Source organism: Canis aureus, chromosome 6, assembly GCF_053574225.1.
Source record: "Canis aureus isolate CA01 chromosome 6, VMU_Caureus_v.1.0, whole genome shotgun sequence".
NCBI classification, from domain to species: Eukaryota; Metazoa; Chordata; class Mammalia; order Carnivora; family Canidae; genus Canis; species Canis aureus.
Window position 1 is genome coordinate 13,851,902 of NC_135616.1, and position 26,562 is coordinate 13,878,463.

The 26,562-nt window shown below is 39.4% G+C and overlaps 1 protein-coding gene and 1 long non-coding RNA gene across 2 annotated transcripts in view; one reads left to right on the forward strand and one right to left on the reverse strand.

Moving 5' to 3' along the window:
• Positions 1-22,431, reverse strand: part of LOC144315536 (uncharacterized) — a 76,073-nt gene extending 53,642 nt beyond the window's left edge. Inside the window, exon 1 of the long non-coding RNA XR_013381247.1 lies at positions 22,111-22,431. This is a non-coding gene — a long non-coding RNA (uncharacterized LOC144315536). The remainder of the gene's footprint in view (positions 1-22,110) is intronic.
• The window catches only part of THOC1 (THO complex subunit 1), a 54,271-nt gene continuing 50,110 nt past the window's right edge, over positions 22,402-26,562 (forward strand). Inside the window, exons 1-3 of the mRNA XM_077900206.1 lie at positions 22,402-22,556; positions 25,191-25,264; positions 25,358-25,418. Coding sequence (XP_077756332.1) covers positions 22,503-22,556; positions 25,191-25,264; positions 25,358-25,418 — 189 coding nt within the window. The 5' untranslated portion in view covers positions 22,402-22,502. The remainder of the gene's footprint in view (positions 22,557-25,190; positions 25,265-25,357; positions 25,419-26,562) is intronic.

Below are 26,562 nucleotides of genomic sequence, written 5' to 3' on the forward strand. Positions count from 1 at the left end.
AAAATCAAAGAGCCACATGTAGAAGAATGAAGCTGGATCATTTTCTTACACCATACACAAAGATAAACTTGAAATAATGAAAGACCTAAATGTGAGACAGGAATCCATCAAAATCCTAGAGAAGAACACAGGCAACAACCTCTGGGCCTTTGGCTGCAGCAAATTCTTGCTAGACACATCTCCAAAGGCAAGGGAAACAAAGGCAAAAATGAACTACTGGGACTTCATCAAGATAAAAAGCTTTTGCACAGCAAAGGAAACAGTTGATAAAAACCAAAAGACAACCTACAGAATGGGAGAAGATATTTGCAAATGACATATCATATAAAGGGCTAGTACCTCAAATCTATAAAGAACTTATCAAACTCAACAAAGAACAAATAATCCAATCAAGAAATGGGCAGAAGACATGAACAGACATTTCTCCAAAAAAGATATACACATGATCAACAGACACATGAAACTACAAAATCAAAACCGCAATGATATACCATCTCACACCAGTCAAAATGGCTAAAATTAACAAGTCAGAAATGATAGATGTTGGCAAGGATGTGGAGAAAGGGGAACCCTCTTACACTGCTGGTGGGAATGCAAGCTGATATAGCCACTCTGGAAAACAGTATGGAGGTTCCTCAAAAAATTGAAAATAGAGCTACCCTATGACTCAGTCATTGCACTACTGGGGATTTTCCCCAAAAATAGAAATGTAGTGATCTAAAAGGGCACCTACACACCACTGTTTATAGCAGCAGTGTCCGCAATAGCCAAACTATGGAAAGAACCCAGATGTCCATCCACAGATGAATGGATAAAGATGTGGCATATATATACAATACTCAGCCATCAAAAAAATGAAATCTTGCCATTTGCAACAACGTGGATGGAACTAGAGGATATTATGCTAAGCAAAATCAGTCAGTAAAAAAGACAATTATCATATGATCTCACTCGTGGAATTTAAGAAACAAAACAGAGGATCATAGGGGAAAAGTGAAAAAAATAAGACAAAATCAGATGGGGAGACAAACCATAGAAGACTCTTTATCATAGGAAACAAACTGAGGGTTGCTGGAGGGGGGAGGGAGGAAGACATGGTAACTGGGCGATGGGCATTAAAGAGGGCAGGTGATGTAATGACCACTGGGTATTATTATATAAGCTGATGAATCACTGACCTCTACCTCTGAAACCAATAATACATTATATGTTAATTAATTGAATTTAAATAAAATTTAAAAGAAAAATGAAAGTTGCCCAGGGCTACACAGTGGTACAGCCATAATTTAAATCTGGGCTAAGTGACTCCAGAATGTAACCTCTGTGCTGTGGTGCTTTTAGCATCAGCAGTCTGGCAAGACAAACAGTAAGGTTTAGTCTTTTTATTTTGTTTTAATCTCATAATCAAACAGATGTCATTTAAGAGTATTTTTTTCAATTCTCAGTGTTTTATGATGAAACCTCAGCACACTAAAAATGAAAAAAAAATTTCTCTTAGAAGAAGAAGAAGAAGAAGAAGAAGAAGAAGAAGAAGAAGAAGAAGAAGAAAATGGTGTCAATTCTCTCCAAATTGACCTGTGGATTCAACACAATCCAAACCAAAATTCCAGAGGCTTTTTTTGGATAGAGGTTGACAAGCTAATTCTAAAATCAGAATGTGATATGATGAGAACTGGGTGTTTTTTTTGTTTTTTTTAAAGATTTTATTTATTTATTCATGAGAGGCAGAGACACAGGTAGAGAGAGAAGCAGGCTCCATGCAGGGAGTGGGACTTGATCCGGGGTCTCCAGGATCAGGCCCTAGGCCAAAGGTGGCACTAAACCACTGAGCCACCCAGGCTGCCCAAACACTGGGTGTTACATGTAACGGATGAATTACCATACGCTCTCTGAAAATAATGATATTCTATATGTTGGTTAATTGAATTTAAATTTTTTTTTTTTTATGATAGTCACAGAGAGAGAGAGAGAGAGAGAGAGAGGCAGAGACACAGGCAGAGGGAGAAGCAGGCTCCATGCACCGGGAGCCCGACGTGGGACTCGATCCCGGGTCTCCAGGATCGCGCCCTGGGCCAAAGGCTGACGCCAAACCGCTGCGCCACCCAGGGATCCCTGGTTAATTGAATTTAAATTAAAAAATAAATTTTTAAAAAATAAATTAAATTAAATTAAATTAAATTAAATTAAATTAAATTAAAAGAAGCTGCTCATTTGACTTGTTACCCCAGTAATATCTTTTTCTATTGTCTTAGCCCTGTATTCTTCTATTCTGTCTAACTTGGGAGCTCAGTGTTGAAACCTTAGTAACTGTTTCCCTCAGTACTCTCTCTCTCCTAGTAACCATATTCTGGGTCAAAAGAGATGGATTTATTTTGCTCCCTTGGGAAGGAAGAATCACTTCCTTGTTAGAGTTCAAGTTAAAAATGGAGTTCTGCATGTCACAGAGCAATGGTTCTTCCAGTAGAGCATCAACAATTACATCCTCAATCCTCTGCCACATTCCCTCACACACATTGTAAGAAAAAAACTACTCAGGACTGGAAGTCAGAGCAGGTACAACGAACATAGCTGAATAGATCAGGGAAGGTCAACCACAGCAGGTGATGAAACTAAGTTTTAGGGGATCCCTGGGTGGCTCAGCAGTTTGGCACATACCTGCCTTCGGCCCAGGGTGTGATCCTGGAGTCCCGGGATCGAATCCCACATCGGGCTCCCTGCATGGAGCCTGCTTCTCCCTCTGCCTGTGTGTGTGTGTGTGTGTGTGTGTGTGTGTGTGTGTGTGTCTCCCTCTCTCTGTCTCTCATGAATAAATAAAATCTTTTTTAAAAAAAGAAATTAAGTTTTAAATCCAAAAAGGATTTGACTAGTTAAGCAGATAAGAAAGTCATTCCAGAAGATGTATGCAAAAGTTATTAGACATAAAAGGAACTGAGAGTTGCTCAGTCTGATGCAGAGTATGAGGTTATGAGAGGCAAGATGAGAGAAGTATAATATATGACTTTGGAGCCAAAAACTTGAGTTTTGATCTCAAGTTCAAATCCTAGCTGTGAAAAGATTTAAGTTCTCGGAGTCTTGGTTTTCTCATTTGCATACAATATTTCAAAAAGGAATAAATGAGATCATGTATATAAAGTATGAAAGACAATGACATATGATGAGCTCAGCATACAGTGACAAAGTATTAATATTCATATGTTTATATATGACCATATATGAATATTGTACCCTTTGCATAAGGCTGACAGATTACTCAAGGCCATATTATTAATAGTTTTGAATGTGGAGCTAATTCAACCAGGCCTTGAAAACTATTTGGAGTCACTCACAGATTTTTAGCTGGGAAAGGATTGATCGTGTTTCTGTTTTTATTAGGGCAGACACTCAAGTACAAGGCAGTGTGCTAAGCACTGTGGGGAGAGTGTTCCAATAAAAATGCTATCTAGATTCCCTATGATTCACTGCCATCGACACTAACAATTTAGTGGAGGGCTAGTGCTGACTTCAAAACAGGAAACTCGTTGCTCTTTTCCATTTACAAAGTGGGTGGAAGGAGGCTGGAGTTGGGTGAAGACACACTGTAGTGGAAAGTCTAACAAGAACCAAGTGGCAGAGACCTCCTCCAGCCCTGAAGGCAAAGTGCTTTTTCTAAGAGGAATTCATAAATATAATCCATGCTAGCAAGGAGGTCACAAACTTCATGAGATAATAACTTCGTAATTGCCCCCAATGTGGGTATGTATCACTTATTTTTTAAACTAATACTAGAGGAACTCCTTTAAAGAAAAATATTATCAAAGGGATCTGCAGCATGGAACTGCTGGATGCTCAGAACTCACAAAAATCAAGTATCCTAATGCAGCACTGTATGTATCATTTTCTGTAATAACTTACTTAAAATTTATATTGACTATGGCAGTTGAAGATCAGTACCAGAATCCACTTCAGACAGGAATACATCTAAACACAAAAAGCTCACTTCTTTTCCACTCAGTTTTTTCACTACACGACTTTGGGGGAAAATATTTCTACACAAATGCTGACCTCTTGTGGTAAGAATCAGTTACTTCAAAGAAAGTATCCAATGAAATTTAAGGTAACGGGCTATTGTGGATAGAAAGAGACAAAGTATGTTAAATGATCATATTTTAATGGCAAACACACACACACACACACACACACACACACATACACACACACAAAACAAAACCCTTCATCTGTAAAATGCCTTTTCCTTGGTGATCCACAGAACTGCTAGTGTTTATACCCAAAGTGGAATAGTTGGATTGAAGGGCATTACATCTTCAATCTTACTAGAATGTCAAAATCTTTTCCAAAATGGTTGGACCAGATTACATTTCCATCAGTTGAAGATACGAGCTCCACTTCCTCAACCACATTTATCAGGCTTTTTAACTCATGCCATTCTGACAGATGAGAAAACACTATCTCAGCATTATTTTACGCATTTCCCTGATTCCTTGTGAGGTTAGAATATTTTCATATTTCCTCTTCTGTATGAATTTCCTGTTTACATCTTTTGCCACTTTTTAAAAGATTTTATTTATTCATGAGAGGCAGAGACATAGGCAGAGGGGGAAGCAGGCTTCCTGCAGGGACCCTGACGCAGGACTCAATCTCAGGACCCCAGGATTACAACCTGAGCCAAAGGCAGATGCTCAACCACCGAGCCACCCAGGTGCCCCTATCTTTTGCCATTTTTAACTTGGTGGTTTGCTATTTTTTTATTGATTTTAAGGTTTTCGATATGTTCTAGTCATTAATCACTGGCCATTTGAGTTGTAAATATCTTCTCCACTCTTATTAAGTTCCAACTTTCTATTTTTTATGGTATCTTTTGATGAGCTGAAATTAATTTTAAAGTAGCCAAAATTATCTATCTTTCCCTTTATGGTTTATGTTTTTGTATTTTGAAAAATCCCTCCCTACTCCAAGGTAATCAGGATATTTTTTAAATAATTTAATTTTACATTTCATAATATGTCTTTAGTCCACCTGGATTTTATTTTTGTATAATACAAGGGATCCATTTTTACTTTTTTTTCACATATGGACAACCAATTCTCACAGAATGATTTATCATACAATCTTCCATTTCCCTACAGTGTCTTATAATATGATACAATGAAATGTAGATAAGGTTTCCACATATATGCGGGTCTGTCTGGAGGCTCCTTATAGTCTTTCATTGTTGTGTTTATCTTTTCCTAAACTATTACTATGGTATCTAGTTTCTATGATTCTAATAAACTGGTATCTGGTGGGGCAATTTTTAATTTTTTCCAGGATTACTGAAGAAGAATTAACAAAGTTATATATATTTAAAGTGTACAATAGGACTTTTTCGTTTTTGTGTAGACTTACAGTATTACATTACTTTCAAGTGTGACATAGTGATTCAACATTTAGATATGTTATGAAATGATCATCATGATAAATCTAGTTGCCATCTGTCACCATACAAAGTTGTTACATATTATTAACTATATTCCCTATGCTGTACATTGAATTCCCATGTCTTTATTATATAACTGGAAGTTGGTGCCTTTTAATCCTTTCCTATATTTTGTCCAGCCGCCACTCTCGTACATTTCCCCTCTGGCAATCATCAGACTGTTTTCTGTATCAGTCTGTTTCTGTTTTGTTTTGCTTAATTGTTTTTTTAAACTCCATATATAAGTGAAATCATACAGTATTTGTCTTTCTCTAACTTACTTCACTTAGCCTAATACCCTCTAGGTCTATCCATGCTGTCATAAATGGCAAAGTTTCATTCTTTTGAATGGCTGAGTAATATTCCACTGCATATATAGATGTATGTGTATGTACAAACACACACACATCTTTTTATATTTATCCATTGATGAATACTTACCTATTGATGAACATATGTCTTGACAATTGTAAATATAGTAATGAACATAGAGGTGCGTATCTTTTTGAATTAGTGTTTGTTTTCTTCAGATGAATACCCAGAAGAATTACTGGATCATATGGTAGTTCCGTCTTTAGTTTTTTTTTTTTAAAGATTTTTATTTATTTATTCATGAGAGAGAGAGAGAGAGAGAGAGAGAGAGAGAGAGAAGCAGGTTCCGTATAGGGAGCCCGACACAGGACTCAATCCCCGGTCTCCAGGATCACCACTGGGCCACCGGGGCTGCCCTGTTGTCCACAGTGGCTACACCATTTTGCATTCCCATGAAGAGTGCCATAAGGGTTCCCTTTTCTCCACATCTTCACCAACACTTATTTCTTTTTTTAAGATTTTATTTATTAGACAGAGAGATAGAGACTGAGAGAGCACAAGCAAGGAAAGCAGCAGGTGGAGGGAAAGGGAGAAGCAGGGAGCCTGATGCAGGGCTCAATACAAGGACCCTGGGATCATGATCTGAGCCAAAGGCAGACACTTAACTGACTGAGCCACCCAACCGCCCACCTTGTTTTTTCATAATGGTCAATTCTGACAAGTGTGAAGTTATATCTCATTGTGGGTTTGATTTGAATTTCCCTGATGATTAGTGACATTAAACATCTGTATGTCTTCTTTAGAGAAATGTCTATGCAGTTCCTCTGTTCAATTTTTAATTGGATTTTTTCATTTTTTACATTGAGTACATGTTTTGATATACATGTACATTTTGAAATGATTACCCCAGTCAAGCTACTTCACATATCTACAATCTCATAAAGTCGCCCTTTTTGTGTGTAATGGAAATACTTAAGATCTACTTTCTTAGCAAATTTTAAGTATAGCTCTTTCTTGACCTACAATGAGGTTACATCTTGATAAACCCATAACTTGAAATGCCATAAGTCAAAAAATGCATTTAATATAACTAACTACCAAACATCAGAGCTTAGCCTAGCCTACTTTAAATGTGCTCAGAACACTTATATTAACCTATAGTTGGGCAAAATCATCTAACACAAAGCCTATTTTATAATAAAGTTGAATATTTCATGTAACTTATTGGATATTATACTGAATATTTCATGTAATTTATTGGATATTATACTGAAAGTGCGACTATTACAATATATTGTAATGGTTGCATGGGTACAGAATGGTTTTAAGTGTGTGGGTTATTTACCCTCCTGATCACGTGGCCACAGTCTACTGGGCTGCCCAGCATCACAAGAATCAGAGTGCATATCCTCAGCCTGGGAAAAGACTGAAATACAAAGTTTGAAGTTCTACTAAATGCATAAATATCACTTTTGCACCATCATAAAGTCAAAAAACCTTATGTCAAATCACTGTAAGTCATGGGATCATCTACATACTATATAGTATTAATAGCTGTAGTCACCATGCTATTCATTAGATCCCCAGGACTTATTCATCTTACAACTGAAAGTCTGTACCGTTTGACCAGTATCTTTCCCTTTCCCCCATGCTCCAGGCCCTGGCAACCACCATTTTACTCTCTGCTTTTATGAGTTTGACTTTTTTAGATTCCACATATACATGAAATCATATGGTATTTGTCTTTCTGTGTCTGGCTTATTTCACTTAGCATAATATCCTCCTTATCACAAACAGAATTTACTTTAAGACTGAATTATATTCCATTGTGTGTGTGTATCAATCATATTTACTTTATCCATCATTCACTGACAGTCACTTACGTTGTTTCCATATCTTGGCTACTGTGAACAGTGCAGTAATAAAAATGGGAGTGCAGATATCTCTTTGAGATACTGGTTTAATTTTCTTTAGATACATACCCAAAAGTGGGATTGCTGGATTTTATGGTAGTTCTATTTTTCATGTTTTGAAGAACCTCCATACCATTTTCCACAATGGCTGCACAATTTTGCATTTCCAACAGTGTACAAAGGTTCCTGTTTCTCCACATCCTCAGCAAGACTCGTTATCTTTGGACTTTTTGATAATAATCATTCTAACAAGTGTGAGGGGATATCCCCACTGAGGTTTTTAAGAAAGATTGTATGTATATATGTACATATCTATGTTATCTATGTACATCTATGTTAGAGTGTGCATTCAAGTAGGGGAGGGGCAAAGGGAGAGAGAGAATCAAGCAGACTGTACTGAGTGCCGAGCCTGAAAAGGGGCTCAATCTTACAATCCTGAGATCATGAACCTGAGCTGACATCAAGAGTCAAACACTTAACCAGTCAGACACCCTACCACTGAGGTTTTGATTTGCACTTCCCTGATGAATAGTGATGTTAAACACCTTTCCATATACCTATTGATCATTTTTATTTCTCCTTTGGATAATGTCTATTTAGGTTATTTGCCCACTTTTATCTGGAATATTATTTGTTTTTTTGCTGATGAGTTGAGTTCCTTATATATCTTAGATATTGACACCTTATCAGATGTATGGCTTGCAAATATTTTCTACTGTTCCATAAATTGTCTCTTCACTCTTTTGTTCCCTTTGCTGTGCAGAAGCTTTTTAATTTGATGCGCTCCTACTTGTCTATTTTTGCTTTTGTTGCCTGTGGTTTGGAGTTGTATTAAAAAAATCATTGCCCACACAAATGTAATGCCAAGAAGCTTTTTCCTACCCCCTCCCCAGTGATTGCTCTCCCTCTTTCTCTAAAATAATATTTTTTTTAAAAAAAGAAGCTTTTTCCTTATGCTTCCTTCTAGCCATTTTATAGTTTTAGGTCTTGCATTTAAGTCTTTAATCCATTTTGAGTTAATTTTTGTATATGGTGTGAGATAAGGGTCCAATTTCATTCTTCTGCATATGGATATCCAGTTTTCCTAACCCTATCTATTGAAGAGACCATCCTTTCCCCCTTGTGTATCTTGGGCATCCATACACATAAAGATCATTTCACAATATATGCATAGATTCTTTTGGAGACTCTCTATTCTGTTCAATTGGCCTACATGACTGTGATAGTACCAATGCCATATTGTTTTGATTGCTATAACTTCATAATATATTTTGAAAATGTGTACTATTATGTGATGCCTTCTTTTATTTTTCTAAAAGATTTTATTTATTTATACATGAGAGACACAGAGAGAGAGAGAGGCAGAGACACAGGCAGAGGGAGAAGCAGGCTCCACGCAGGGAGCCCACTGCAAGACCTGATCCTAGGACCCCAGGATCACACCCTGGGCCAAAGGCGGGCACCAAAACGCTGAGCCACCCAGGCATCCCATGTGATACCTTCAATTTTATTCTTGCTCAAGATTGCTTCAGCTACTTGAGGTCTTTTATGGTTCCATATGAATTTTAGGATTTTTTTCTGCTTCCATGAAAAAGACGTTAGAATTTTGATTAGCATTGCATTGAAGCTGTAGGTCACTTTGAGTAGCACACGTATTAATTTTCCAATCCATGAACATGGGATGTCTTTTCATTTATTTGTGTCTTTTTAATTATCATCAATATTTCTTTCATCTTCTGAGTTGTTTACTCAAAAGTATTCATCCTTTTTCTGTTCTAAATGAAATTGTTTTCTTAATTTCTTTTTCAGGTAGTTCAGTGTTACTGCATTGAAATACAACTGATTTTTGTACATTGATTTTTATATCCTGCAACTTTACTAAAATCATTAGTTCTAGCAGCATTTTTGGTAGAGTCTTTGAGTTTTCTCTTTTTTTAAAAAAAGGATTTTATTTATTTATTCATGATAGACATAGAGGGTGTGCAGGCAGAGACACAGGCAGAGGGAGAAGCAGGCTCCATGCCAGGATCCCAATGTGGGACTTGATCCCGGGTCCCCAGGATCATGTCCTGGGCCAAAGGCAGGCGCTAAACCGCTGAGCCACCCAGGGATCTCCATGGTAGAGTCTTTTGAGTTTTCTATATACAAAGTCATGTCATTTGCAACAGAAACAATCTTACTCCTTTCCAATTTGAGTGCCTCTTATCTCCTTTTTCTTTCCCAATTGCTCTGGGTAAGACTTCCAGTACTATACTGCATAGGAATGGTGAGAGTAGGCATTGTTAGGAGTGGTCATTGAGAAACAACGATCACTGGTAGATCTGTGAGCTGGACAGTAATTGCCCTTGGAATGTGGATTCTGCTTGCCTTTCCCACTCCTAGACACTGCCCCAAGGACACAGCCTTGTGATAGTGATGTGATATTGAGACCATCTGCATGGTTTATGTGACTAAAACCAGTTAGGGCCTCTGTATAAACTTTTAAGACTTGACAGGCAGGTGCAGAGATCTACTCCTCTTGCAGCCACCAAAGGTAAACCTCGGATGTATGTTGCCTGCTTATTAAACCTGCCATACCAATCTGAAGTGGCCTGTCTCTTTCTTTGGTTTCTCTCTGCCCTCCATGTATAAGGGCCAGTTTCAAAGTATACCTGGGAAGTTCCTAAGCAGCTTGTGAACCAACAATTAGTGAGCCAGACAGGAAACCAAAGAAATGGGCCTTGGGAAAGAGGAATTCATGGAGAAAATCCTAAGTTGGCTGTCGACCTCTCTGTAGGTGGACTACCATGTGAGTGCAGGGACACCACAAAAATACTTTAATTATTTTAATTAAATGCTTTAATGAGCTAGTTTGAGAAACTGCACACAGCTCACTGCAGCAAAGTAGGGAAACATGGCTGCCATGGTGGGTTGGCCTCTACTACGTGCAATTAAGCTGGCCACCATGCCCAACTAGATGCTGAAGCTTAAGTTAGAAAGTTAGAAGAGCTAAGGTTAGAGAAGGAAGTGCAAGTGTCCACTGGTCTGCTAGCTTTAGGGCTAGCAGACAAAATAGAAGATCAGGGTAATAAGTTGGAGACTATTTTTTTTTAAGAGTTTATTTATTTATTCATGACAGACAGAGAGAGAGTGAGTGAGAGAGAGAGAGAGAAAGGCAGAGGGACACAGGCAGAGGGAGAAGCAGGCTCCAGGCAGGGAGCCTGATGTGGGACTCAATCCCGGGTCTCCAGGATCACACCCTGGGCTGAAGGTGGTGCTAAACCACTGGGCCACAGGGGCTGCCCTGGAGACTATTTTATAAGTATTTTTGAAAAGCTAGGAAGGCACAAGGTGCTTTGGATAAAGCCTGATTTGGATGCTAAGAGGCAGAATCTCTGCAAAAATTATGAGGAGGAAGATGTGGTGATTGATGGACTCATGCCCAAGCCAACTGACCCCTAGTATAAAGGAAAATTTTAAATAGCAATGACCAAAAAACTCTTAGAAGAAAACCTATATTATTTCTCTGTCCCTTGAGGTCATAAATCTTATTTCTTTGAAATGTAAACCTCAGTAGAGAAGCAAAACACTGCCCAGGGTTAAAAAGAAAAAAAAGAGACAGAAAAGGTTAAAAAGGTTAAAAGAAGAAAAAAGTATTTTAATACCAAAAGTATACTGGTGGAAAATTACAATTTGGTTTTCTCTCCACTAAAAGGACAAAGTTTTCTGAGATTGTCTGCTCTTAATAAGAAATTGGAAAAAAGGTTTTTATCTTTGATGTAATCTACCATAAAAAAAACAAAGATTCTGTGTTTTGCCTTTATCAGGTCTTTGACTACTTAAGAAAACGGAGTCTCTCCATTAAAAGAGCTACACTTTATATAACTATGCACATCTGAATGCATTAAAGCTCATGGAAAGCATTGTCAAATAAGAAACGATGCTAAAGTTTCTTTCTTATTTGTACAAAATTCCTAAAAATCTGATATGTCCTGGTACAATGTTATCAGTCATAATTTTACAATGTATATCACAGCAATAACCAAAATTCCTTGTCAATTACATTAAAATGAATTTTCATCTTACACATTCTGCTAATGTGTCATCTTTATTTAAATCACAGGACACAAGGAAATAACCCTAGGTGATCTGACCCTCTGGCTTAGAGAATAAATAAGTCCTGGTGAAAAAAAACATTGTCACTGATTAAAAAAATTATTGTCTTATTCTGTTTTCTCTTAAATATGCCTATATTGTTGCTGAGGCAACTGCCCCTAATGCAGCTGGATAGCCACATCCAGGCCAGTGAAACCCCTTGCTGACTGCTCAAGGCCCACTGCAGAAGAAGGGGGCCTGTGAGATTATAAAGCCAATCACAAGGGGTAGAGTGTTGCGGGGGGCGGGTGTCATCGAGATGACCTAACAGTCAGTTGATCCCTGAGCTGGACCTGACAATCAGAGGCTCCTTGCCCTCTCCCCTGTCCATGGAATGTGCATTCTGCTTGGCTTCCCTTCTCCCTGAGGTTGCCCCAAGAGCATAGCCTCATGATAGTGATGTGATGTTAAGACTAACTGGACAGTATATGTGACTGAACCCAGTTAAGGCCTTTATATAAACTTTTAAGATTCAGTGGGCAAGTATGGAGATCTACATTCTTGCTGCCATCCAAGTCAAGCTTCATACATAAGTTCCCTTCCTTAGTAAACCCACCACCTACCAATCTGGAGTGGCCTGCCTCTTTCTTCAGTCTTTTCCTGCCCTCTGCATGTGGGGTCCATTTTCAGTTTATAACTCGGAAGCTCCTGAGGACCCTGTGAACCAGCATTTTTGTCTTGTTCCTGAGCTTAGAGGAAAAGCTGTCAGTATGATAGCTGTGGGCTTTCCGTATATGACCTTTATTATGTTGAGGTAAATTCCTTCTATACCTAATTTGTTAAGAGTTTTTATCATGAAAGGAATTTAATTTTTTCTGCATCTATTGAAATTATCACATAATTGTTATCATTCTATTAAGGTGGTGCGTTTATTACATTTATTGATTTGCATATGTTTATATCCTTGCATTCCAGGAATAAATCTCACTTACTCGTGGGGTATAATCCTTTTAATGCTATTCAATTTGGCTTGCTAGTATTTTGTGGAGCATTTTTATGCATTTTATGCAATATCCTTCATCAAGGATATTGACCTGTAGTTTCCTTTCTTGCAGGTCTTCCTCTGGCTTTTGTATCAAGGTAATGTTGACCTCATTTGGAAGTATTACCTTCTCTTCAATTATTTGGAAGAGTTTAAGGCTTGGCATTAATTCTTTAAATGTTTGATAGAATTCACCAGTAAAGCCATCTGGTCGTAGGCTTCTGCTTATTGGGAGGTTTTTGATTTACTAAATTTAATCTCCTTACTAATTACAGGTTTGACCAGGCTTTATTTCTTCATAATTCATTCTTTTTTTTTTTTTTAAGATTTTATGTATTTATTCATGAGAGACACACACAGAGAGAGGCAGAGAGACAGGCAGAGGGAGAAGCAGGCCCATGCTGGGAGCCCGACGTGGGACTCGATCCCAGGACTCCAAGATCACACCCTGGGTGGAAGGTGGCACTAAACCACTGAGCCACCTGGGCTGCCCTTTTCATGATTCATTCTTGGTATGTTGTGTCTAGTATTTTACTCATTTCTTATAGGTTATCAAGTATGGTGGTATATAATTGTTCATAGTAGTCTCATGATCCTTTTCATTCCTGTGACATCAATTGCAACATCTTCTCTTTCATTAATTTTTGAGTCTTTTTTTTTTTTTTTATCTAGCTAAAGGTTTGTCAACTGTATCTTTTCAAAAAAACAACTTAGTTTCATTTCTTTTCTATTGTTTTTCTACTCTCTTTTTCACTGAATTTCAAAGTTATTTTTGTACATAATGAAAGGTAGAGGCCAAGGTTCTTTTTTTCCTCAAGTAAATATTCAATTCTCTAGCACTATCTATTAAAAAGATCCTCCTTTTCCAGAACACGTTGAGTGGCTCAGTTGCTTAACAAGCATTGGACTCTTGGTTTTGGCTCAGGTCATGATCTTAGGGTCGTGGAATCAGGCCCCGCATTGGGCTCCATGCTTGGCAGGGAATCTGTTTGAGATTCTCTCCCTCTTCTTCTGTACATCCCACTCCCTGCTTGCTTGCTCTCACTCTCTCAACTGAATAAATAAAATCTTTAAAAAAGAAAGATTTTCCTTTTCGGGATCCCTGTGTGGCTCAGCGGTTTGGCGCCTGCCTTTGGCCCAGGGCATGATCCTGCAGTCCGGGATCAAGTCCCACGTCAGGCTCCCGGCATGGAGCCTGCTTCTCCCTCCTCCTGTGTCTCTGCCTCTCTCTCTCTCTCTCTCTCTCTCTATTTCTATCATAAATAAATACATAAATCTTAAAAAAAGATTTTTCTTTTCTAAATTGAATTCTATTTATACTTTTATTAAAAATTAAGTGACCTTGGGGCAGCCTGGGTGGCTCAGCGGTTTAGCGCTGCCTTCAGCCCAGGGTCTGATCCTGGAGACCTGGGATCCAGTCCCATGTCGGGCTCCCTGCATGGAGCCTGCTTCTCCCTCTGCCTGTGTCTCTGCTTCTCTCTCTCTCTCTCTCTCTCTCATGAATAAATAAATAAAATCTTTTTAAAAAAATCAAGTGACCAACTGTTTAAATCTATTTTTGGACTCTCTTTTGTTCCTTTGGTCTACTTTTTTATCCTTATTATTTTATTGACATTATTACAATAGCTTTATATAAAATCTCCAAATTTGGTAGCATAGCTCCTCTTTGCTCTTCTTCAAAATTATCTTAGCTACTTTAAGTCCTTTGCAGGTCTTTGTAAATTTTAAAATTTGCTTGCCAATTTCTACAAAATGCTTGCTGGAATTTTTTATTAAGATTTTATTGAATTTATACGTCAATTATACGTATTGAATTTATACGTCAAGAAATGACACCTTTTCAGTATTGAATATTCAAATCCATCAACATCATTCATTTTTTCACTTATTCATGTCTTCTTTATTTCAGAAATGTTTTAAAATTCTTTTACATTTTATATTAAATTCATTCCTAGGCATTTGATGTGGTTTATCTTATTAAAATGATATTTATTTTAAACTTTATTTTCCAAAATTTTAGAATTACTACAAACAAAACACAGATCTTATATCCTGTTATCTTGTCAAACTTAAGTACTAATAGTTCATTTTTATATGCTTTTTTATGCCTTTGAATTTCCTACATAAAAAAAAATATGCCATTTCCAAATAGACACCTTTATTTCTTCCTGTTGAATTCTTGTCTTTTGTTGTTTTTTGTGTTAATACATTGGCTAGGGCCTTCATTACAATGTTGAATAAAAGTGATGAATGTGGGGACGCCTGGGTGGCTCAGTGGTTAAGCGTCTGCCTTTGGCTCAGAGCATAATCCTAGAGCCCCAGAATCAAGTACCACATGGGGCTTCCTGCATGGAGCCTGCTTCTCCCTCTGCCTATGTCTCTGCCTCTCTCTCTGGTCTTTCATGAATAAATAAAATCTTTAAAAAAAAAAAGTTAAAAAAAAAGTGATGAATGTGAACATCATTATCTTCCAGATTTTAGGGGCAAAGATTTCAATATTTTACCAGTATTATGTTACCTTAAGATTTTTTAAGATACCTTTCATCAGATTGAAAAATTCCTTTTTATTTCTACTTTGTTGATTTTTTTAAAAAATTATGAATGGATGTTAAGTTTTATCACTTTTCCTGTATCTATAAAGATGCTTATATTTTTTCTCCTTTATTCTGGTAACACGGTGAATTACATAGATTTCAAATATTAAACCAAACTTATATTCCTGATATAAACCTTACTTGTTCATGACGTACTCACCTTTTGATGTATTGTTGGATTTTTTTCTTTTGGGATTTTTATACCTAAGTTCATAAGGGACATTAGTCCAAAATTTTATTTTCTTATACTTTTAAGACTGTGAAATCAGAATTATGCTAGGCTTAAAAAACAAGTTGGTAAATGTCTATTCATGGTTTACTCTCTAAAAAACCTTGTGTAAAATTAATATTATTTCTTCTATAATAGAATTTACCAGTGGAGCCATCTAGACCTGGAGTTTGCTCTCTGGAAATTTTTTTTTAAAGATTTTATTTGTTTATTCATGATAGATAGGGAAAGAGAGAGAGAGAGAGAGAGAGAAGCAGAGACACAGGCAGAGGGAGAAACAGGCTCCATGCTGGGAGCCCGACGCGGGACTTGATCCTGGGACTCCAGGATCGTGCCCTGGGCCAAAGGCAGGTGCTAAACTGCTGAGCCACCCAGGGATCTCCCTCTGGAAATGTTTTTATTAAACATTCAATTTCTTTAAAATAGTTGTATTCTATGTCCTATTTCTTTGTCAGTTTTGGTAAATTGTGTGTCACAAAAGGTAAGGAAGAACAGGTATCACTTTTCCTCTTCTCTGGAAACTAGAGCATGAACACAAGAGCTGAGTATAGCCAATCAGATACTCCCAGTCATGATCTCAAAACTAGAGGAAGAGGTTTTAGGACTCGAGGTGATACAGAACAGCTGTGGCAGCATGGTGTGGTGATGGGTGTTGAGTGATGTGATGGCAAGTGTCCATGGACCACAGAAACCAGGAGTAGAGCCAAGCCATTGGAGATGGCATTAGCAAGGGCATCATTAAGACCGATGGTATGTCTTGCTTCCATTGAGGCTTGCCCAAACTTTAACCTTTGTTGTATTAGCTTCCTGATACCCTCCCAAAAACTTACTTTACTTACAAACACTAACCACAGTAGATTTCCCTACTGTTTATAAAGGAGAACTCTAATGATAGCCATATTTTTCAGACACAGAAAAATAATTTCAAAGACTTACTGCTAGCCTGGCCCGGTCATATGCCCACCATTGTTTTGTCTATTACAAGAATGGGGTGAAAGGGGGTGGGAATGGCAAGTGAGGAGTGGAACAGCCCCTGAAATAGCTCTTATGACTGAGCAATTTTGACCTTCACTTATAAACATGAATACATTATGAGATATCACCACTAACATGAAGGAAATCAGATGCTCCATAGTGGAAGCAAGGTGGACAATGAAAGCAAATGACTCACCTTTGAAACAATTTATGGAAAAACAGAGAACTTTTAAAACAAACTTTTGTGCGTTCAATGAGATTCCAGGCTATAGTATACCATATAGAGGAGAATGAAACTCCAGTGAAGTAGAGTCCTGAACAATCCAGTCCTGTCCATTTCTCCAACCTTACTGTCTAATGCTTTCCATCGTGCTCCCATGCCTTCTTTCAGGTCTCAAATATGCTAACAACCTCCTTCCTAACACAAGCCACTGCACACACTGTACCTTCTCCTTGGAATGTTTTCTTGCTTTCCCCTGCCAAATCCCACTCTCTCAAATACAACAACTAATGCCTTTCTATCCCTTAAGTTTTAACTTACATGATTCCCTCAGAGAAGTCTTTTCTAACAATTCTATTTACATACTGCCCAAGCACAGTCTGCCTGAGTCTCACACTCCTTTGATTCTGAGTGACCATGGGGGCTAAGTTACTTCAGCACCATTCAAGTTCTTCACCTGTAACCTGGGACTAATAAAGAGTAAATCTCTTAAGTTTGCTGGGAAGATTAAAGGAGTTCACACATGTAAAGCACTTAGGATTTCATTGTGTGATAAATGCTATGCAGGAATTTATAGCATTGCTTGAGTGCTGTTGTGCTTAAATTCTGTTATATTCTTATTTATTTATTTTTAAAAAATCTGCTCTCCCACAGAACAAAAGCTTCCTGAGGGCAATAACTCTTCTGTTTCATACAAAGTGCCAGGTTCATATTTACTGTTGAGAATAAACAAATGAAAATATTTTCCAAAAATGAATGAATAAAACATTATTATATGAATACCCTAGGATACTGTGGTGGCCCTGAAAATGCTCAACTCAGATCTTTTTGCTGTAGGGAGCACAAATGACCAACAGCCCTAGCAGCTAGCCTCTGGATCCACCACAGTGGCATGGAGGCCAAACTTACTGAGAGCTGCTTCTAGTCAATAACTGAGCATGGCAAGGTCCTAGTTCAGGCTCATTCTGGAAAACTGCAAGACTCTTCTGACAAGAAATTTGACTTTACTTGTCCTCATTGGCAAAGTCAGACCTATATTGGAGCTGCACTTCACTCAGAAACTTCCTACCTCACCCTCTTCCCTTCCCTCTTTCCTTCTACAGGTATCAAGTCCATGTTGTGGTCCATGGGCTTTTCTGTCTGCTCCTGCTCCCTTCATAATAAACTCTTGCACACTAATCCCATGCTGGTGTCTGCTTCTTAGTAAACCCAAACTTAACAGTCAGAACCTTCAGAACATAACCTGAAGTAAGAATTTGTGGGCAAATCATTTAGGTGCTGCCAGGAGAAGCTTAAGTAAGGGAAGGAGAAAGAGTATTAGGACAGGAGAGAGGAACAAACCAAGCAATGGCACAATTTCAGGCAAATTCTCTACCTAACTCTGTAGGGAGGCTGGACTTATCACTCATCTGTTCATCCATTTCTGTGACTTCTATTCTCATCTCATCTGTGTGGTTCAACCAAGCTTACCACATAGGATTTTACAATGTACACTAGATAATATTTACAGTACTTAGAACTTAATAAAATATAATACTAGATATATAATCCAGTAATATTGTACTTGTGCCTGGTAGGTAGTAGACAATGTGTATTAAATGACTAGCACAATATTAACAATATAAAATGCTTGAAAACTGCCACCACCTTATAAAAATACAGTAGCCACACATACTTTTCATATAATTCCCCTTTTGCCAAAAAAATTAAGTTCCAAATACATACAATGTGCCATCTGTCTTCCATTTTTATTCTTTGAAGTTTTACTCCACTCCAAATGCAGGAGTCTCATTTTGTTTGCTCAACTTTTCCTCTCAAACATCAGTTCTCTATTTCAATCCATTCAAGTTAGAGAGAGAAAGAGAGAGAGATGCCTGGGGCCCAAAACCTGAACCAGCAAAAGCTCTAATGGATCCTCATGTAGCGGTGAGCACAGAACAAAAAGTTTCCTTAGGCCTAGACTACAGGATAAAGACCAGAACAAAAAAAGCTAAGCTGTCTGCTTGGTCCTCTTCTGTCATCAAGCCAATGGTAACGTGAATCCCAGTGAAAGGACACCAAAGAAAAGAATAGTGATGTGAATGCTTAGAACTTACCTAAACCACCAAGCCTAGAATTCTCATTGGAGGGTATTTGCTAAGAGAGGTAGTCCCTGGTCCACTTTACCTCGCCAGGAAAAACAGGTGTTCAAAAACTATAAGTGAAGTTGTTATGTGCCATTGGATGTCTGCCTTTTGAGTGTTATTACATACTTTTGAAGACCCCTAATGTTTTGTCATAACAATGTGATCCTCACCCTTATCTGACTGTAAGGCAATAATTTATGGGACAATAATGGTCTATGGTTTGATAATGATTCAGAATTAAGACTTGAGAAAAATACAGGCTCTGGGATTAAAGCTAGGCCCAAATCCCAAATTAGCTTTCTCTAGCCAAGTGAGCTAGGACAGCTGAACTTGTTTCCTCACTGTTATATAACTATATGCAATACTGTTGTAAGGAATAGAAATACAAGAAAGTGTCATAAGGAGGTACTCAGTAAAACTTGAGCATTATTCATGACAATATAACAGTGTAATGAGCACAAAATTTGGAATCAAAACTCTTGGTCTTATTTTGCTGATTGCCTCTATCACGAACCCTCTCTTTGAGTTTGTTTCCTCATGGATGGAATAACTGTAGGATAATTGTATTGTAGGTAATATTACACACCTCAAAATATCATATAGAGGACCAAATGAGATACCTCATGTTGAGTGCATTTGGAATTATAAACATTAATTAACATGATCTAAATGCTAAAATATTTTTACTATAGTGATTTTTGGTGCACACCTTTCAAAAACTGCATTCTCTACTTCTTGGCCTTAGTGAATATAATCTTCAGTTCTCAAGATCATGCCAATGCTTTTGATGTTTTTGCCCTTTTTAAGTTATCTAGTAGCAGACTGCTGCCTTTTTAAAAAAACGGGTTGCTTTTCAAGTTTTCATTGTGGTACAACATACATAAAATTTAGTATTTTAATTATTTTAAGCATATAATTCATTGTTGTGCAATCATTATGACTATCCATCTCTAGAACTTTGTCATCCCAAGCTAAAATCCGCACTCATCAAATATAACTCCCCATTGTCACCTGATGATTACCTTTCTTTCCCTACTCTTTTATCTGATGTTGCTTTGCTAATTAGCAGGAAAACAGTTCATTTGTCTCCTTCACGCCAAAATATACTGCCAGTAATAACTTTCTATAAAAGCCATTTTTCAAAAAAGATTTTATTTATTTGACAAAGTGGGAGAGAGAACATAAGCAGGGGGAATGGCAGGCTCCAGGACTCTGGGATCATGACCTGAGTCAAAGGCAGACAGTTAACCATACTGAACCACCCAGGTGCTCCCATAAAAGCCATTTTTAAACCTGTAACATTTTTTGGCCTCAAACATTAATACAATCTAGTTCCAGCTAAACTCTTCAGCTCTATTTCTGTGCAGAACCCAATGTTATAGTCAAAATAAATGGCTATCTTTGTGCCTTCTCCCTTCCACACGTCTGCTCATACCATTCCTTCCATTGGGAAGGTTTCTCCTATTCACTCTTTGCCAGGTCCAGTTTTCAAGGACCAGCTCATAGTCTATCTTCTCCACAAAGGCTCCTTGACCACCAAATATGGTATTGATTCTCTCTTTTGGTCGCTTATGGTAGCTATGATCTAAATTGCTCATGATAGAAATTGTAAACTGTAATTATTATTTTTTTAAGGTTTTATTTATTTATTCATGAGAGACATAGATAGAGGGAGAGGCAGGCTCCATCCAAGGAGCCAAACGTGGGACTCGATCCTGGGACTCCAGGATCACACCCTGGGCAGAAGGCAGGCGCTAAACTGCTGAGCCACCCAGGGATTCCCCACTGAAATTATTTATGTCAACTAGAGATCCCCAAAAAAGAATTATGCTGTGTTATTCTGCTCATTCAATAATTTGTTCAAATATTTATTATTCATTTAACAAATATGTCCACAATATACAAAGTGCCTAATGGATGTTTGCAGAATTAAAAAAGAGAATTCTAAGTCACTGGGCTTTGGTGAATGAGTCAAGAAACCTTACGTTGGATTCTTATAAAAAAAAAAAAAGAAAAATTATTACTTTTTTATTTATTCATGAGAGACACACAGACAGAGAGGCGGAGACATGGCAGAGGGAGAAGCAGGCTCCCCCTGGGGAGCCCAACGTGGGACTCGATTCCGGAGCCCTGAGCCACCCAGGCGTCCCCAGAAAAATTATTTACTTCTTAGGTCTTAGCTGTGCTCCAGTTAATAATCATCTGTAATATAATAATAATCTTATTACATCAGCTACCTATTAAATAAGTTAATACCAGGTTTGGGTTTTGTTGTTTTTGTTTTTGTTTTTTTTCCAGCCGATTTGGAATTTAAGTCATACACTCAAACTTGAATGATTCAGTTGATTCCTAAACAAGATTGTAATGCTTCAGGTAGCCACCACTGTCTGACAATTCCAACTTATGGGCAAAACTATGCAAAGTTATCTTTTGGTTAAGCTTCCTGTATTCTTATTAGATGCCAATGAAGGGAGAAGGTATACATGGGAGGGAACAGGACTGAGTGTTCCGGTCGGTGCTGCTTTCTCCGCAGCATGATTCCAACCGACAAAGTTAGTGCCGCTTGGCGTCTCCCTGGCCACGCCTCTCCAGTGAGGCGACAGGGGAGGAAACTGCTGAGGAGAAAGCGTTTTTTGGAACGGGTGCCGCCCGTTTGCAAATGAGCGCCGAGAACTGCAAATTCTCGGCAGAGGCCTCTCTATGCAGAAAAGTCAACGGACACTAAGATACTGACTGACAAGGAGGGGCGGCCAGGGTGGCTCAGCGGTTTAGCGCCGCCGTCAGCCCAGGGCGTGATCCTGGAGTCCCGGGATCGAGTCCCACGTCGGGCTCCCTTCGTGGAGCCTGCTTCTCCCTCTGCCTGGGTCTCTCATGAATAAACAAGTAAGATCTTAAAAAAAAAACAACAAAAAAACAAACTGACAATGATACTCCTAGTCCCATAGAAGCCACATTTGCTTTCATTATTTCATTTGTGCTTTTCCACAGTCCTGTAAAACGGGCATTATTTCTACTTCACGGAAGAGGGAACTGCTCCTAAGCTACAGGGTCCGTGGACTAACTACTCAGCAAGGCAGCAGCTAAGAGCACTCCCTCGGCGAGAATGACTGCCGTCCGGGGCTCACAGGCACCGCCCCCACTTCACCCGCCAGGGGCACCCCCGGATGACCCACCTGCCCTGGATTCCCAGGCCGAGGTGACCTTCCCGCGCGACTCAGTAAGCCTGACTGGCCGCCATTCGCCCAGCTTCCCCAGAGCCGGAAAATCACCGCAGGTGCGCGCGAGGGCCTAGTCCCCGCCAGGCAGCACCACGCCGACAGGGCCAGGACGCCCCTATGCCGTCACCCCGAGGGCGCTCCACGAATCCGGACCGAGCACGCTGTGGCTGACTCAGCCCCGCCAACGGCCGGCCGAACTGTCACCAGCGAGGCTCCCGGCAGCCAGCGGGCCTAGCCCTCGGCTCACAGGCCGCTCTAGCCGCGCTCGGACAGCGCGATCTCGCTGCTCCCGCCTGACGTCATCGGCGGGCGCCGCAGCGCGGTGGCGGGCACGCGCAGCCGGGAAGATGTCTCCGACGCCGCCGCTCTTCAGTTTGCCCGAAGCGCGGACGCGGTTCACGGTTAGTGGGCTGTGGGAGGGTGCGGCTCTGACCTGGCCCTATCTTTTTCCTCCTCTCCCAGAAAATACTCGAATTTTGCCCTGGAGTAAGGCGGGAACTGAGGTGTGTGCCCCGCGGTGTCGGCTCCCGGCCCCGTCGGGGGCGGGGAGGTGGGAAAGACGCATTACTTGTCTCTTCCGTGCGTCCCGTGCTGTCCGCCTCCGTCCTCCTGTCGGCAGGTCTCTGAACCTCGCGGTCTGGGCGCCTTTGTGCCCCGCGTGGAGGGCTCATCCGCACACGACCTCCGGTGCGGTCGAGCTCTTCCGCAGTGCTCGCTTAGCCGGACAGGTGTCTCCAAAATTGCTTACGGGTGAGGGCGGGAGTGATTTTAGCCCAGGGGACTGGCTCGCGCTCCGCCTCCTCAGCTGCCAAGTCGTGGATCTCGGTCGCTTATTCACCAGCCTTTAGCCTTCCGTATCTCGCTCCCAAGAGATTAACGAGATCCTAAGTAGGAAAAGGCAGAGAGATCAGCTTGGGGATTGTTGCTGGATGTCATTTTATACTTACACAGTTTGGAAGAGTAGTTTGAGCATTTGGGGAAAGCCTTACAGAGCGTTTTCATGTTAGCGTATTTAACTCTTTGAATAGCACTGTGAAGTAGGCAAAGTTCTATTAAAGCCTGGTAGATGAGCTGGAAATTGAGATCACACCCCCCCCCAAAAAAAAGTAAGGTGATGTACTTCGCTCGTGTTTCTGACGTCAGACCCAGTGTTCATTTTACGTTGCCCATCAGAGCATGAAGAACCCTGTTCTGAGTTGCTTGCCTGTATTTGTTTTTAGCATTTGCGCCAATATTTCAAGTTATGATTCAACTACTTGAATAGTTAACTGTGCTTACCTAGTTTTAGTGACGCCAGAATAAAGAGTTTTCTTGTGTGCACATTATTTTTTTATCCCATGCAAAGAGCGTTCATTTGTTAACCAAGTAATATCTCGTTTATGTCTTCAGAATCGTTTTCTTTCTGTGTATTTTTCTGCAATCCCTGGTGCTCTGAAATTCTGCTAAGAGTAATTGTTAGAAATATCCAATATGGGGACGCCTGGGTGGCTCAGCGGTTGAGCGTCTGCCTTCCGCTCAGGGCGTGATCCCCGCGTTTGGGATCGAGTCCTACATTGGACTCCCTGTGAGGAGCCTGTTTCTCTCTCTGCCTGTGTCTCTGCCCCTCTCTCTGTGTCTCTCATGAATAAATAAATAAAATCTAAAAAAAAAAAAAAAGAAATACCGAATATACTAGTCCTGGAGGGGACCATTTAATTTGAGATCATCTAGTCCCGTGCTTCTTAAGGTGTAATGTACAGTGGAATCACCTGGAGATCTTGTTAAATGTAGATTCTGGTGTAGTAGGTCTGAAATAGAGCCTGAAAGTCTGTATTTCTAAGTTCCCAGGCATCTACAACAGCTTGCTTGCTTGCTTATTTATTTATTTATTTATTTATTTATTTATTTATTTATAAGAGGCACGGGGTGGGGGCGGGAGGAGGGGTGCAGAGACACAGGCAGAAGGAAAAGCAGGCTCCATGCAGGGAGCCGGCAGTGGGACTCGATCCAGGGTCTCCAAGATCAGGCCCTGGGCTGAAGGCAGCGCCAAACTGCTGGGCCACCAGGGCTGCCCGACAGCCCCCTTATTTAACTGGTAAAGAAATTGAAGCACAAAGAGATAAGGAGATATGCCGAGGATTATACAGTCTACTCTTGGCATATGCCGAGGATTATACAGTCTACTCTTGGCAGAGTCAGGAACGGACATTTCCAGTGTAAATCGAATTCCTGGGGGTAGTGAGATAACTTTCCAAGTGTATGTGAGTTTCTACAGAATGAAAGACTTTGCAATATTTTTGTCTTTCATATTTCTTTTTTTTAAGGTTTTATTTTTAAATAATTTCTACACCTAAAGTAGGGCTTGACTTACAACCCGGATGTCAGAAGTTACATGGTCTAGCTACTGAGTCAGAATCCCCTTTTTATTATCTTGACTTTCATTTATGACTAAGACAATTAGCAGGTATTCAGTGTTGACTGTGTGTTAGAGACTTGGGCTGAGCAAAACTAGAGAAGATGGGACTTGAGATGGGTCTTGAAGAATGGATAGGATTTGCATGAGCAGGTGGGAATAACAGTGAATGAATACACTAGAGTGAGCTTGGTAGAAAATAATGAAAAAATGTCTAGACCGTAGTGGAAACTGTATGTTAGATGGTAGTGGGAAATAAGATTGGATAGATTGAAGGTGATAGCATCAAGGACCTTGAGAGGGAGCTGTGAAATTTTAAAACCAAAGCCTGTAAATAAGGAGCCATTTGGAGATTTAGAAAAAAAAAAAAAAAAGTAGAATACTCTCATGAATGTGATATGTAAAGAAATGGTAGGGAGGGAAAGCCTGGAATAAGAAAGTCTAGTTGGTAAGCTCTTGTCAAATTTAAAGTGATTAGAGTTTGCATCATTAAGTGGCATTTGAATAAGAATTATTGATGGAATGACTGATAGTTTTTCCCAAGTGTAAGTGTTTCTAGTTAAATATACTGTTGATGAGTGATGTTTTTCAGTAAACAATAGGCAAAAATCTTTCCACTTACATGCTATTTTTATTTTTCTAGAAGTCTACCAGAGAGGCCCTCAACAACAAAAATATCAAGCCATTGTTGAATACCTTCAGCCAATTACCTGGCAGGTAAGGCATTGATATCCATGAAATACACTTGCCCAGATCTTTATACTTAACCTTGAGCTGTTTAAAAATGCAGGTGTCTTTTGTTTTTAATAGTGAAAATGAAAAAAAATGTACCCTTGACCAAGCTTTCAGAGGTGTTCTAGAAGAAGAAATTGTAAGTATGTTTTCCTTCATTGTCAAAATTTTGCTGCTAAATTAATAAATGTTATTTTTAAATTGCTTTTATTCTCAGAATGGATATTTAAACAAGATTATTTTTTCTGCAGTGAGCTTGCTACTTTATGAAAGCTGACTTGATCATAGTATAGGAGTTATGTAATAGTTAAGCATTTTGACAGCACAAGTACAATTTAAGGGGTAAACCCTTAATCTCTCTACAAGTGAATATAAGAAAAAATTGATGAGGTTTTCCTGAGCAAGAAAGCACTATAATTTGAAGGTGGGCTTTCTCGCTTTGCTCAATAAACAGTGACACATCCTTTAGTAGCATAAAAGGTCTAGTCCAAGGATGTTTAGCATGGGAACTCAGATTCCATGCCCTCATTTTCCTGTGGCATCCTCACCCATTAGTATACAAAAATAGCCAGAGCCTATCCAACTTTGGTAGAAAAATTTAACCTAAACTTGAAAACTCTGAATTTATTTACCATTAGCGGGGCACCCAAAGGAAAGGAAAACTTTCAGCAGTTTATTCTTGGTTAGGTGAAGGTTGTGTCCCAAGAAGCTAGATCCTTTTCTAATGGGTACAATACAGTGTCCCTTCCTTTTAAACAATTCTGGCATCAAAACTCATTTTTTTCCTCTTCTTCAGACCTAGTCATGTTATGAGGCATTCCACAAGTTACTTTGCTTTTCTGAGCCTCAGTTTCCCACGTAAGAGGAAGTATAACATTCTTCAGGGTTATATAAAACAACACATAATGAATACTTAAAAAGTTCTAGTTTCTATAATGTTATGGAACCTAAGTACTACCTCCCTTTTTTTTTTAAAACCCTCAGACAGGGATCCCTGGGTGGCGCAGCGGTTTGGCGCCTGCCTTTGGCCCAGGGCGCAATCCTGGAGACCCGGGATCGAGTCCCACGTTGGGCTCCCGGTGCATGGAGCCTGCTTCTCCCTCTGCCTGTGTCTCTGCCTCTCTCTCTCTCTGTGACTATCATAAATAAATAAAAATTAAAAAAAAATAAAAATAAAAAAATAAAATAAAACCCTCAGACATATTGATGCAACAGTGCAGTTAATTCCCCTGGCCCTGTCTTTGCCCTGTGCCATTGATTGAGTTATGGCCTCAGTGCTTGTT